At 45.3% G+C, this 15,399-nt stretch overlaps 1 protein-coding gene across 3 annotated transcripts in view; it reads right to left on the bottom strand.

Moving 5' to 3' along the window:
• cgnl1 (cingulin-like 1) overlaps positions 1 to 15,399 on the bottom strand; it is a 168,672-nt gene that overhangs the window by 99,546 nt on the left and 53,727 nt on the right. For all 3 annotated transcript variants that reach the window (XM_070858356.1, XM_070858358.1, XM_070858357.1), the window contains exon 4: positions 3,872 to 3,980. In XM_070858356.1, the coding sequence (XP_070714457.1) occupies positions 3,872 to 3,980 (109 nt within the window). The remainder of the gene's footprint in view (positions 1 to 3,871; positions 3,981 to 15,399) is intronic.

The following is a 15,399-nucleotide window of genomic DNA, read 5'->3' as shown; positions in this document are numbered from 1 at the left end:
TTCCCTGCCCTAATCAAACCCTTTGTCCTCCTCTGCTGAGTTCTAAATTTCTCCCAGTCCCCGGGTTTGCTGCTATTTCTGGCCAATTTGTATGCCACTTCCTTGGCTTTAATACTATCCCTGATTTCCCTTGATAGCCACGGTTGAGCCACCTTCCCTTTTTTATTTTTACACCAGACAGGAATGTACAATTGTTGTAGTTCATCCATGCGGTCTCTAAATGTCTGCCATTGCCCATCCACAGACAACCCCTTCAGTATCATTCGCCAATCTATCCTAGCCAATTCACGCCTCATACCTTCAAAGTTACCCTTCTTTAAGTTCTGGACCATGGTCTCTGAATTAACTGTTTCATTCTCCATCCTAACACTCGGCTGTAGATAGCCTTGGAAGCCAATATGTAGGGTGGCCCTGATTAGACAAGAGGTGGATAGTCTAGCACTGCTCTATGCTGGTAAGTTGCACAGTTTTAGCTGGTTGAATTCTAACACTACCCCTGTGCAAGCTTAGGGATCGTTAAGCTTTGGCTCTGCAAACTTGTCTCCAAGATAAATGGGACCTATCCTTAGGGAAGAGTGCACACATTCCGTATCAAGCAAAGAGAAACTATACCTCCTTAATTTTCAGTCGATTAGCTTTGAGGCTCAAATATGATGGTGTCAGACACCCAGGTGACAAAAAAACATTTCCTAGATGGTTGAGAGTGACAACATTTGCTTCCAATTAATAGCACATGAACATTTAATGTTGTTCTTTTATGTCCTTGGTGTCCATAAGAAAACCTAAAGCTGCAATATTCAGCATGCATTGTTCCAAGTCTCCTCTGGTCATCCTAGTCTGTGCACTAATTGAAGGAGGCCTGATGATTTGCTTCCAGATGTCCAGCAATGTCACGCTGAAGCAGCCAAATAAGAAGTACGTAACAGCTCGGGATGGCAATCCCTCTGATTACCCTCCCAGTGCCCTCAGTTGATCAGACCGGATCCAAATACAGACAAAAGTTTGGATCCACGCATATGACTGCCTTTGTTAATTCTTGAACTTTGCAACAGAAAAAAAAAACAACACAGCATACAGACTTGTTTATGGTTTTGCACAAGTCTAGCTGTAATACAAGCTGGTTCCATGAATGGATTACAAAATCTTTAATGCAATTAATGAATGCAAACTGTACTTCCATTGTAGGTTATTTCTAAGTTACCGACATGAAATGTATATGATGACTAGTATTGTACAGCTAAACTGTAAAATGGTCCCTTTAATTCAGTATCACATTATGGTGGAAATGCCTTAACTTTGTTCAAACACTGCTTCTTTTGGGTTCAATTTCCAGTCTATATTGAGTTAGTTAACCTTAACTAGGGTAGCAGTAACCTGAGCTAGGATAGACCTCGCTGCTGATCACAATTCTATGATCCATGCTGCAAAGTGCTCCTTGTGGATTTTGGGTGGGGGCAGAATCAGACTTGTCTCCCCACTGTCAACATTCACTGTCTAGCCTGCCCATTTGAAAAATGGCCACTTGTGCAAGGTATCAGAGGGCACCTGGCACGCTTGGAGTCAACACTTTCAGGAGTGGAGGAGAAGGATAGAAAAATAAGAATAAAATTAGAAAACAAAAGCAGTACGTGTGTTAAATGTTAATCCCTAGAAAAATGATTTTAATCCTTCAGAAATCTAACACTGGGCCTGAACAGGTGACAGGTGTATACTATGTGATGTTTTTACCTCGAGCAGTTTGGAATGCAATTGGATATTAAAGAGGCCTCCATGACCTAGAATCATTTAATAGTACAGCACAAAAGGAAGCCATTCAGCCCATCGAATCTGCACCAGCTCTTTCGAACAGCAATCCAGTTAGTCCCATTCCCCCACTCTTTCCCCATATCCCTGCAATTTTTTCTTCTCCAAGGATTTATCAAATTCCTTTTTGAAGGCTACTATTGAAGCTGTATCCACCACCCTATCAGACAGCGCATTCCAAATCCTAATGCAAGTTATCTAATGGGGCCACATTTTCTAGAGCTAGCATAACTATCCTGAAGTGTGAATCCTGCTTCTAATGCAACTCGAAAGAAACTATTTCTAATGAGACACAAAAGCAAAGATAACCTCAATAAAACACAAATTCACCAATAAGGATCAGCCTCAAAACCACAACTTAAAACTACAATATCAATGCAAGTCTTTCCTCCTCAGTAAAATCTTCTTGCTTCCATATAATAGTTCAGATGTCTAAACAGTAGTATAGTAACATGATTGGGCCAAAACAGCAATGGTATAGGAATCGTAGTGAAAAATGCAAGCACATGTGAGATACAGTAACAATAGAAATTGTTTGGGAATTTAGGATTCAAATTGTTTTCACTTCTCTACTGAATTAAACCCGACTTCCTTACATTACATTGGAAGCAGACTGGGACTGATTGTAACTCCTGTTACACACTATTTATGGCATACCGTATTGGACAGTGCAACATAACAGTTTGCTAAAATGTTACAGTACAGTTCACTTATCAATTCATGTAAGACGCAGTCAAGTACAAAGATTTCAAATACCCGCAGCCTGTACTTCTGCTGCATTGGAAAAATAAAACTTATCTTTTGTCTGACTGCATCCTAGAACAGCATCATTAAGCTTCTAGTTCCTTGTTGGAGACGAAAGCGGTGAATGATTCAAGAATGTTTATAACATTTGAAAAATATTTGGAAAAGGAACTGCGACATTAAAGGCTAAGATTTATTTTTCAAACTGACCTATATTTTATAAGTCCAGTGTATTTGGGAATTTTAACCTATTTTAAGCTCTGTACTATGGTTGACATCCCATTTTGTGTTACAAATCATGACATAATTGTCTGTCAAAACACCTGTAACTTTATCATGGCAACTGTGCGTAGTTGGTGCTGTTTCTCAAAAGTTCATTAAAAGGTTCATCAATTAATGAACTGTAGAGATTTAGGTTTCCTACAAGTGTGACTTTTTAAACTCTTCTGCAACTCCATGCGAGCAGAAGTCACAAGCAGTCACTGGTTTGAGCTTCGATGTTTGCTTAACATCACCTACTGCTATGTACCAAATGGCAACTACGTATTCAATTGTACTCGGGCTGCTACACTGAGCGAGAGATTGGGAAATGCAATACAGGTGCAGCGTCCAAAATCCGGAATCCGGAATGTTCCGGAATCTGGACTCCGGACCGTTTGGTGATAGGGTCGTCCGGAATCCGTAAAATGTTCCGGGATCCAGACCCTAGGTCGCCCCTACCGACCTCAAGGTCCTGCCGCTGCCCGACCTCGGGCCTCGCCTCACTGCCCGTCGTCACCGCTACCTCGGGGCTTCCTCACCGGCCCACCCAAACACCTTCTCCTCATCGGCCCGCCCGAACACCTTCTCCTCGGCGGCTGGGCCCCGTCTGATGACCAGCCCGAACAGCTCCTCGGTGAGCTCCCCACGCCCCCCCCCCGCCCCCTTCTGGATTCATGACATCAGAAAGACGATCCAAAATCCGTAAAAACGCGGAATCCAGAACGGCCTCGGTCCTGAGGGTTCCGGATTCTGGACGGCACACCTGTACTGTCTACCCAAGATACATAGCCGTAATAAGCATATTTAAATTATAATTTTAGTCACATTTTATGCAATATAATGTGTCCTGCCCAACATTCCTCCTTCAACTTATATGAATTAAATGGTCATTTATCACAATTGACTGCTGTACTTCAGAAAGAATATGATAATAAGCCACATAAATGCAAGTTCATTAACTGCTACAAGAAAATGTTAATATTACAAAGAAATGGCAGGTAGATTTGATCGACAGTGCAAAATTACGAGGTAATTACTTAGCATGTCACAAAAATGAACTCACTTTATTGTCCTTTTGCCCTTCCACGCTGACTGCACTCTTTGATTTTAAGGTCTGAATTTTTTCAAATACCAAATTTACTTTCTTTTTTGTGGCATCATCATCATGACTCCTGAAGAAAAGATAAAGCTTATTTAACAGTTCACATCAATAATCTTTTAATAGCTTTGGACAACAGCCCAAGTTATCAACCCAGTGCCTCAGATAGTAATGCATCAGGGCTGGCGTACTTAAGAATGAATGAAGTTGGGAAGAGCGAACTATTCAAATGTCTAGTCATTATTACGTTATTCAGTCAGATCTCAGTGTCTTGAGGTATCTTTATGCCTCCCTACTGTCTCAGAACAAAACAATCTAAATCATAAGGTTTATTTGATGAAGCAGTCATCTAGTTCAGCCAAACTATTGCTCCATTGGCATTGGCATTACACTGGAGATGAAAAATAAATGTCTTGTGTGATTTAAAGTTAATTTACGAAAATGAGGCAAGCTATAGAGGGTATTAGAAGTTTTGGCACACGGATGTGATATTTACAATCACAAGCCAATATTATTGTTCTCAGAAAATGAGGTTTTACATTGTTACAGTATTGCATTAATGATAAATTCCAACAACAATACATGTAACACTGATCAAAACATATAACAATAAATGATTTATATATTGTACAATACCAATATTGAGGTTAGTGTAAATACACTATCTACAGAGCACAGCTTTTCCTGCAGAACTGAGATTAAAACATGCATTTAAAGAAAACTCTTCGACATTCTCACCTGGTGTTTGTTTTCTAATCTGTATTTAATGGAATCCTTTTATAATGCTTTAAAACCTTGGATTATTTACTGTGTGTGCAGATTTAAAGTTTTGATGAATCTCATCAACAACTTTTTCAATGACAATTTCTTTAACAAAGCTTTATAGGATATAATGGCATACCTGCTCCAAAGCTCCAATTCTCTCCTAGCCGGTTCCCATCTTCCACTTTTCATAAGCTTGAGCTCATCCAAAGCTCTACTGCCTGAATCCTAACTCACACCAAGTCCCGTTCACCCATCACACCAACGGCTCAAATTTAACATTCTCATCCTTATGTTCAAATCCCTGCATGACCTCATCCCTCCCTATCTCTGTAACCTGCGCCAACCCCGCAACCCTCCGAGAACTCAGCATTCCTCTAATTCTGGCCTCTTGTGCACTCCTGACTTCCTTCACCCCACGACTGGCTCTTGTGCTTTCAGCTGTCTCGGTCCGAATCTCTGCAATTCCCTCCGTAAACCTCTCCGCCTTTCCACCTCTCTCTCCCCCTTTAAGACGCTCCTTAAAACCTGCTTCTTTGACCAAGCTTTTGGTCACTTGTTCTAAGGGCTCCTTCTTCGGCTCAGTGTCAATTTTCTTTTCTGATTACACTCCTGTGAAGTGCCTTGTGATGTTTTATACAAGTTGTTGTTGTGCTCCTTTAACACCTCTGGATTTTCAATTTTCACTTACAATTAGACTACTTCTTATTTCCTCCTCCCTTTCCAAAACTTTCCTCCTTTCTTCCAGTTATTAGCATGATTATAAAAGCCTTCTTTTTCATCTCTTAGTGGCAAAACTTATAATATAATGGGTAGTTTAGATAGCAAAGAGGTGAACATTGTCAAAATACTTAAGCAAGAAGCTCCTACACTAAAAGATAAGCCAATAAATGCATAATTATCATGGCCTGGAAGTTGCAGTAGGAATAACAGTGAGGCTCAGTGCTCACCCTTATTATGTAGTAAATCGGTCAGCATGAGGTGGAATGTACTTCCAACAGGATTCTATCTTCAAGGAGCAGTGTGCGGCATACTACTTCAGGCAGCAGCGCGAGTTGGTGCAGGAGGGCGACAGCAGCGAAGAGTGACGTCATCAAGGTCCAGGTCGGTGATTGGAATGTGGGCAGATACAGCAGGAGCGGCGAGAGACTGTGGAGGGATGTGATCGGGGCCCAGGGGAGGCGTGAGTTCAGGGCCAGGGGCAGCACGGGCCAGCCCACACTGCGATATGTGCGCGCACTAGGCCCATGCAGCCGAGCTGGTCTCCAGTCATCTTGGTTAATCCTTGCCACTGGACCAAGACCTAGCTCTGTCAAGCCCGTGTGGTGGCTGGTGTGCAACGGCCACCACACGTTAAAAAAATCCACACACAGGCATCTTCCACCCTTCAGGATGTAGTTCAGGTCCTTCATTGAAACATCTGTGAACTCATCCTTTTTTGGCGTGGAAGCAAGTCATCCTCATTTCGAGGGACTGCCTATGACTGATCTTCAGGAGGGAAAGGAACGCTGGGAATACGTTCTGTGCATTTCACAAATTTTTGCTATTTAGCGCTCACCATTATTAAGGAGTAAATTGGACGGCAACTTCCAGCAACTGCACATGCACAGTTAAACATGAAAATTGGGAAGTTGCTGTCCAAGTTGCCCTGCTCCTCCACAAGCTTTGCTACATCGGTACCTCGCGGAGCAGCCCCGATTATAATCGCTTCTCTTGCCTGGGCCCCAAGCTCTGGAACTCCCTCTCTAAACTTCCCCACTTCTCCAACTCTCTTTCCTCCTTTAAGATGCTCCTTAAAACCTCTCTCTTTGACTAAGCTTTTGGTCATCTGCCCTAATTTCTCCTTATGTGGCTCGGTGTTGAATTATTTTGTCTTGTAATACTCCTATGAAGCACCTTGGGAGGTTAAAGGCATTATATAAATACAAGTTGTTGTTGAGACTTGTATTCAAACACATGCTTACCTCACTAAACATGCCAGAAAGTTGGGGCTTGTTCATTCAAAAGTAAGCAAATTTTTTAATGGTGTGATAAGCAATGTTCCCTCTCATTTTTATTTTAGCGGCGCGGTATTTTTTCCAGCGTTACAGCTGGTGAGCGGCCTGGGTGGGACCTCCAATCGCTGTACAGCAGCAACGCTTAGGGGGAACATTGGTGATAAGTCTTAATTGCTACCAAACAACCGCTCTGATGTGGAATTTTGTTTCCAAAACAAGTGTGGAGTCTCTTTTCTTCAGATTTTAATTATTGGTTGAGATTGTTAAAAAAAAATTAAAATTAAAAATAGCTTTTTAACTTTTTCTTTGTCGCTTTTATCTCTCTCAATCCCATCTTTCTTTCCCTCTTTATTTCACTTTATGTACATGATTTTACATTGGCTTAAATATTCTAACTTACACTTCCTGGTTTAGACTCTGCATGCCTCAGTGAGGATTCTTCAATCTGATTGGTTGAAGAGACATGTTATTGCTTGACCTGTTCGCACAGGTCACAGATCCCCTGTAGAGGGCACCGTGCTGTATCAGACTCCCGATGACAGTAAGTTGCCGTGCCCAATAGAGCTTGTGGGCAGCTATGAGCGTAATGAACAGCAAGCGCCATTCGTTCGCCGCTGACTGCAAAATTGCGGTCAATATGTTTTTTTTAAAGTTAAGGGTGTTGATAGGTTGCAAGGGAAAGACTATTTGTTTCCTCTGGTAGAGGAGTCACTGTAAGGAGGGGAAGGGAAGAGAACATTTGCTCTTTCTACACACCTTTCTTATCCAGTGCCTTACAATAGCTATTTTCACATCCTTTTGTTCTATTAATGCAATGAGTTTCCGTATCATCCATTAGTTTTCACAGCTCTTTTCAGCTTTTCAAAAAACTTGTTTGGCTATTTACTCATTATCTCCTCTGTGATTGGAGTCAGCATTCCTGACTTGTATCTGTTGGTCCCTTCCTCCTGGCCTGTTTTGCTTTGTTTCACCTTGATAAACTTACTTTTCTTTGAAATTCCAGTTTAGCAAACAGTCCACACCCAAAATGTTAACCTCTTTTTGTTGTGTTCTTAGATGCTCTAAGAATGACTCCACGAGGCAATGTGTTGTACTTGAACTGTAATGACCGTAGTCCTTTATTTGTTAACTCCAGCGTGAGGATCACACCTGGTGGCCTGCCTTTTATACTAGGCCAGGCACACCTGTACAGGTAACCTACAGGTAACCTTCAGCTTCAGAGCAGGCCAGGGAGTGGAAGGAGTAAAGTGGTGGCCTAGCCCAGCAGTCTGTGCGGCCCCCGGCCTGCGAGCATCATCGGAGCAGGCCGGGGAGCGGAAGGAGCAACGTGGTCGCATACCACTCCAGGGGGCAGCACATGCTGGAGCAGGAGAGCAACGGCAGTGAAAAGGGATGTTACCAAGATCCAGGTCGGTGATTGGAGCGTGGGCAGGTACAGCAGGAGCAGAGAGGTCAGGCCGAAGGAGCGGCGAGAGATTGTAGGGGGACGTGATCAGGGCCCAGGAGAGGCGCGAGTTCGGGGCCCAGAAGAGCCGAGGGCCCAGGGACAGCACGGGCTAGCCCACACTGTGATATGTGTGCGCACTAGGTCCGTGCAGCAGAGCAGGTCTCCAGTCGTCTTGGTTAATCCTTGCTACTGGACCAAGACCTCGCTCTGTCAAGTCCGTGTGGTGGCTGGTGTGCAACGGTCACCACACATTAAAAAAAATCCAAGCACAGGCATCTTCCACCCTTCAAGATTTAGTTCAGACCTGGAATTTTAGGTCCATCATTGAAACATCTGTGAACTTTTTGACGTGGAAGCAAGTCATCCTCGATTCGAGGGACTGCCTATGATGAACCTACATGTCTCCCATTGCTGTGCCCTCTGGTGGCACACCTTGTGATGGTACCAACAGTAGCCATGTAGGATACATGACATCATTCTCCCTTAAGCCTTTAGTGCATCGATTGTGCTCTAGGCTTAGCTCTATCTGGGCTCTATCTGATTGACCCTTGGCAGGTCGTTTCAATCTTGGGTGAGCGGTTGATGCAGTAGAGTGCTGTTTGTGTGTGTCCCTGACCACTCCATTCTCCCCCCTCCCACATATAAATTACGCTGGAGGCTCATTGCATTCATATACATTCAAGTTCAAAAAAACAAATTACATTTGTGGTTCCATTGTGAGACAAGTACGTTAGACTGGTGAGATACATTATCGATGGGGTGACTGGTGTGTGAGGACAAACTAGTTCCAGAACTGCTGGATGGTGTCCCTGCAGCCTGGTGGCGGCGCGGTGCCCAGTGCTGGCAGTGGGAACCCGGTTGACTCAAGTTGCCTGTTCTTGGGGCTGTTGCCGTGATTCCTGGCATCGGGCCGGTTCACAGATGCCTGTGACCTCCCTGTCCTTTCTTTGTGCCCTGGGTTGCTGCTGCTTCCTGAGGAGCTGTCGTCTAGCAGTGCACAGGGAACTGCTAACTAGCTAGCCTGGGCGTTGTTTGGTTTGGGATCCTGGCTGGTCCCGATCCCCTTTGGGGGGACTGTAGCGGGTGACCCTTCGTTTCCGGGTATGGCCTTGGTGGCGATGGGGTCTGGGGGCTGCGCCTTAGCACAGATTGCTCTTTCAGGCTCGTGGCGGTTGGTGCCATTGGGTGTCTGAGAGGTGGAGTTGATCAGGGGCAGGGTATCGGTACCTGCTGAGGTCGCTTGCTCTGCAGCTTGTGTGTATTGGCTGCTTGTGGCCACACTCCATGGTGCATAACTCTGGTCCCCGGGGCGCAGGCTACAGCATTGGGTAGCTCGCTTGACCTGTGTGCTCCCGATGGCTGTCTGCCCGCTGCATTGGCTGCGTGCAGTTGAAATCCTGCATCGCACAATTTTTCATTACTTATGATGGATACTCTGTAGCTCCGATCGCGATTGCGTGACTTTTCCTCGCTGGTCGCATGTACACAACTCTGATCGTCAGTTACACATTTTGTCTCTAACTTACAGTTGCTATTATATTGATTGAGTGTATGGAACTGTCCCTTTAATTGTAGTAGGTTGCAGGCCTCCTTTAAGAGAGCCTTGCTTGCTTTACCCAAATCCTCTTCTCCGTTTGGTGCCACGTGCTGCTCCATCAGCGCTGCACCTCATGATCTGGCCGCGGCCATCTTTTGCTTCAGCGCCTCACCTCGTGGTGTGGGCGCCATCGTTCCTCCATCCACGATGTCGACTGCGATGATCCTCTTCACTCCCCGGGTTCTGCCACCGAAGCTGGGAAGTCGCCTTTGGATCCGATTTTCTTCCTCCGAAGTTCTGCCACTGGAGCCTGGAAGGTGCGTTTAGATCGTCTCACGGTCGTGCTGCGCGGTCTGTGCCTCGGGTGCTGTGCTGGTCTGCTCACTGGTGCCAAGTCCACCCACAAGTGAGGGCTTGCTGTGCCTCCTAACGTGGGGGACGTCGATCGCTGGAGGGTTGAAATCTTCCCACTTCCAATGGATTCTGCCGATCAGCGTTGGTCCATCACCTGCAACAATCCACAGGGGTAACTTGTGCACCGCGCCATCATGGAGTACCTTCACATTCGCACTACCAACGACTGGGATAAGTTCATCGGTGTAGGTGCGCAGCTTTGCCTGAACCGGGACTAATTTGGGTTGTTCAGCTTGATTGTCCCATAGCCTCTCAAAGGGCTTCTTGATTCATAACTGACTGGCTCGCCCCCGTGTCCACTTCCATGAAGATTGGAACGCTATCTATCTCGACTTCCATCCTCAATGGAGAACACTCGGTGGTGCAGGTAAACATGCTACATACCTCACCGTGAGGTTGAGCTACCTCTCTGCCTATCGATTCATAATCTGCGCTGGATTCATGGCCATCTGCAGACTCTTCATCGACGCAGTGAGTCATATTTCTCTTACACATTCACTGGAGGTGGCCCTTTGTGCTGCAGCTCTTGCACACATAGTCTTTAAAGCGGCACTAGTGAGCCCTGTGATTCCCTCCACAATGCCAGCATGGAGCTACTCAATTAGCCCCCCTTGGGGGACTCTGAGTTAAGGGACTCGGGGGGCCTGTTCTCTCTCCCCTGAGAGTGGTCACACTCTACAATCCAGCCTCTAAACGGCACCAATCTGTGCACAGTACCTGCCAGGTTTGAGTCCTGAGGGTGAGTCATCTGCCTAGAGCCGCAGGTCGAGGTCATGATGAATGCCTGGCTCACGGAGATGGCCTTCTGCAGTGTGACTGTGGTATCCACCGACAGTAGTTTATAAAGAAGGCCCTCATGGCCAGTTCCAATGACAAAAATGTCCCGCAGCGCTTCATTGAGATGGGTGGCGAACTCACACGGTGCCGCCAGCCTCCTGAGGTCTGTGGCGTATTTCGCGATTTCCTGGTCTTCGGGCCGTCGGTGGGTGTAGAACCGGTGTCTGGCTGTGAGGATGCTCTCCTTGGGCTTGAGTTGCTCATGGATCAGGGTTACCAGCTTCTTGTACGTCTTAGTCGTTGTCTTCGTTGGTGCCAGTAAGTCCCTGACGAGGCCATAGACCGTGGGCCCACAACTGGTTAGCAAGATAGCTCTGCGCTTATCAGTCAGTGTGGCCGGGTCGTCTCCTGCCAGGTCGTTTGCTGTGAAAAAATGGTCGAGCCTCTCCACAAAGGCATCCCAATCATCACCATCGGCGAAGTGCTGCAATGTACCAAGGGTAGCCATTTTCGTGTGAAAGTTCGTAATCTCGTCGCCAATTGTTGTGTCCTTAGATGCTCCACGTGGCAATGTGTTGTACTTGAACTGTAGTGACTTTAGTCCTTTGTTAACTCCAGAGTGAGGATCACACCTGGTGGCCTGCCTTTTATACTAGGCCAGGCACATCTGTACAGGTAACCTACAAGTCTCCCACTGCTGTGCCCTCTGGTGGCACACCTTGTGATAGTACCAACAGTAGCCATGTAGGATACATGACAGGTTTTTTTCCTCTCTCTCTTTCCAGATACTGGAAGACGTATTGTTCATGTCCTGTTTTTATTTCATATTTCCAGCAATTGCAGTTTTCTCCTTTAATTGATGGATCTCTTAGATGTACAAGAACGTGTGGCCGGTTCAAATTGTGGCCATACCAAATGTGGTTACAAATCACAAAAGCATTTTTTTTAAGTTATTGAGATGGCAAGTTGAATGTTCAGATTCTCAAAACTGTAGCATAATCTGACATTTCTAGATGAGTGAGTTGTAACCAAATACTTAAAATTAGGTGATCTAGGCAGGATTCTTTACTGGAAAACCTGTATGCAATTAAATTGGGCTGCAAGAAGACAAGAAGCAGAACAGAACAGAACATAACCTGTTCAATTTATTTTTTAAATAAGAGGGTTACACCATAGGCTTAACATTTAAATGTGGTAGATGGAGTGGGCCTGAGCCAAACACTATGTATGAAGACCTCAGGTTGGTGCTGAGTTCGTTAATCTCAGTAAAGACAGCAGCTGAGTCACTACAACTTAACTCCGCGTCGCTGGGTTAGGTGCAGGTGAAGAACAACAAAAAAAATCAGCCAAGGTTCCGAGTCTTGATTGCTTTTCACTGACTGTTGCCGTAAAGTGCAGGTGCATGGATATTGATCGAACCGATCATCATCATCATCATAGGCAGTCCCTCAAAATCGAGGAAGACTTGCTTCCACTCCAAAAATGAGTTCTCAGGTGACTGAACACTCCAATACAGGAATTACAGTCTCTGTCACAGGTGGGACAGACAGTCGTTGAAGGAAAGGGTGGGTGGGGAATCTGGTTTGTCGCACGCTCCTTCCGCTGCCTGCGCTTGTTTTCCGCATGCTCTCGGCGATGAGACTCGAGGTGCTCAGCGCCCTCCCGGATGCTCTTCCTTCACCAGGGATCCCCAGGTGTCGGTGTGCATGTTGCACTTTATCAAGGAGGCTTTGAGGATGTCCTTGAAACATTTCCTCTGCCCACCTGGGGATCGCTTGCCATGTAGGAGTTCCAAGTAGAGCACTTGCTTTGAGAGTCTTGTGTCAGGCATGCGGACAATGTGGCCCGCCCAACGGAGCTGGTCGAGTGTGGTCAGTACTTCGATGCTGGGGATGTTGGCCTGATCGAGAACACAGACGTTGGTCTGTCTATCCTCCCAGGAAATTTGCAGGATCGTGCGGAGACAGCGTTGGTGGTATTTCTCCAGCGATTTGAGGTGTCTACTGTATATGATCCACGTCTCTGACCCACCCTCCTATATTGAACTGGTACATCTTAGTCAAATTATTTGCCAAGACTCACTGTCAATAAATGGAGACCTGGGTGAGGTATTAGAAGGTTGTCATTCATTGTGGAACTATACCTGACCATCAGGCCTTGCCTTCAAGAGAGGAGTGGAGGGAGGAGGGAAAACAGTTCCGAAATGGATGACTCAGCATTCAGCAGTTTGTGAGTAGGCTATAATCAGCATTTCACTTTTATACTGGGTTGAGATTCCATTTAAATCAGATTTGCTAATTGCACTTGAAAGTCATGAAAATGTTAAAAAATTAAATACAAATGTTGTAGTATATCCCGATAAACAAAGAAAACACTGCAGATGTAGTACAAGTTTGCAATAGAACTGTACAGTCTACTTCTGTTCAACCTCAGACAGTGGCCAGGGAGGGTGATGGGGTCAGTGGCTAGGGAACGGAGTTTGAGAAGGGGACCTCTTCCCAATATTTAATTGGAGGAAATTTCTGCTCATCCAGTACTGAATGTCGGACAAGCAGTACGACAAATCAGAAAAGGTGGAGGGATCGAGAGGGGTGGTGGTGATGTAGAGCTGAGTGTCGTGTACATGAGGAACTGGACATTGCGTTTTTGGATGATATTGGTGAGGGGCAGCATGTAGATGAGAAATAGAAGGGGGCGAAGGATAGACCCTTGAGGGACTCCAGAGGCAACGGTGCAGGAAGGGAAGCCATTGCAGGGGATTCTTTGGCTACGACTGGATACATGACTGGGACCAGCCGAGGCCAGTCCCACCCAGCTGGACAACGGAGGAGAGGCGTTGACAGAGGATGGTGTGGTCAAGCGTGTCGAAGGCTACAGACAGGTCGTGAAGGATGACAAGTGATAGTTTACCACAGTCACAGTCACACAGGACGTCGTTTATGAACTTTGATAAGGGCCGTTTCAATATTGGAACAGAAACGTCATTGGAGGGATTCAAACATGGATTGAGAGAAAGATTGGCACAGATTTGGGAGGTGACAACACTTTCTTGCACTTTGGAAAGGAAAGGGAGGCTCGGGATGGGGTCAGTAGTTTGCAAGGACAGAGGTGTCAAGAGTATTTTTTTTGAGGAGCGATGTAATGACGGCACATTTGAAGGGGAGGGGGGAGTGTACCCGAGAAGAGAGAACCGTTAACATCAGCTAACACGGGGGCCAGGAAGGGAAGTTGAGTCTTCAGTAGCCTGGTGGGAATAGGGTCTAGGGAGCAGGCGGTGGGTCTCATGGACAAGATGAGCTCAGAGAGGGCGCAGTGGGAGACAGAAGAGAAACTAGAGAAAGATGCAAACTCAGGGTTAGATCAGAGGGGAACCTTAGGGGAAATGTTACCCGGTGTGCGAGGGAAAGGGCGGGAAGCGGCTGAGGCTGCTGAATGGATGGTCTCAATCTTTGTGACAAAGAAGTCCATGAGCTCCTCGCACTTGTTGTTGGAGGTGAGATTGGAGGAGGCAGGGGAGAGGGGTATAAGAAGACAGTTTTTGGTGGAGAGAAGCCACAGGTTACCCTTGCATTCCACGAATCCTGGAATAGTGAGCAATTTTGGCAGAGGATTATCAGAACCCATTATCGCTTTATGTAGACCAGCTAGATCTGGCGATGAATGATTAAGCCACTTATCCACCAAAGACATTCAAGTCTCCCTTGTAATTACGGGAGCAGAGATGAGGGCCATACTAGAACGACCAGGGTGAGAGAGAGGAATGGTTTTAATGGGGTCAAGGACATCAAAGATGGAGGTGAGAGTGTGAATGAGCAGCTCGGTAGCAGAAATGTCATGATGAATGGAAGACCAAAGGCTAGACAGTTGTGAATATGAAAGTGCAGTTCTAAGTGACTTACATTGCTTAGATCAAATTATTGGATAATTAATTTTTATTTAAGCGCAGAAAAATAACTGAATTATCAGGATTAGACTGTATTGAGAATTGTCATTTCACAGAAATTTAAACTCTTCTGTGCTTTTAATAAATATGCTACTAAATATACAGCTATAGCCTTTTGGCTAAAATGTATAAATGGAATAGGTTTAGCTGTAAGCTAATTAAATAATTCACACTGGACATAATTCACACATAATGGACACAAAGCAAAATTCTGCTCCCTCATTAAGCATTCACATTTATGTCAACGTGCTGAATCTCCCTTGACACTTGTAAGATAAGTGCTTGTGTATTATTGAATAATTAATATTTAAGCACAGGAAGCTCACAGGCACAATGCACAAATAAATCGAAAAACAATTCCCCACACACAAAAGATACATTTATAATGGTGATTAGGAATTTCCAAACTGTTGAGTATTTCTTCAGTCCCCAGTTTGTTTTATTTGTGTAGCACAAAGCACACAAAGGATTAAACAGTATAGCAATAAAATCTCCCCAGATCTGAGATGGTGGGGGGGGGGGGGGAATCAACCAAAGGAGGCTTAATGTCAACACATATTAGGTTCTATTTTTAAAATCATACCTCTTAAGCTTTAATGTTGCAGTCCATTATTA

This window comes from Pristiophorus japonicus, chromosome 17 (assembly GCF_044704955.1).
Source record: "Pristiophorus japonicus isolate sPriJap1 chromosome 17, sPriJap1.hap1, whole genome shotgun sequence".
Taxonomy (NCBI): Eukaryota; Metazoa; Chordata; class Chondrichthyes; family Pristiophoridae; genus Pristiophorus; species Pristiophorus japonicus.
Note: the sequence above shows the minus strand (reverse complement) of the source record. Positions and strands in the feature narration are given on the sequence as shown.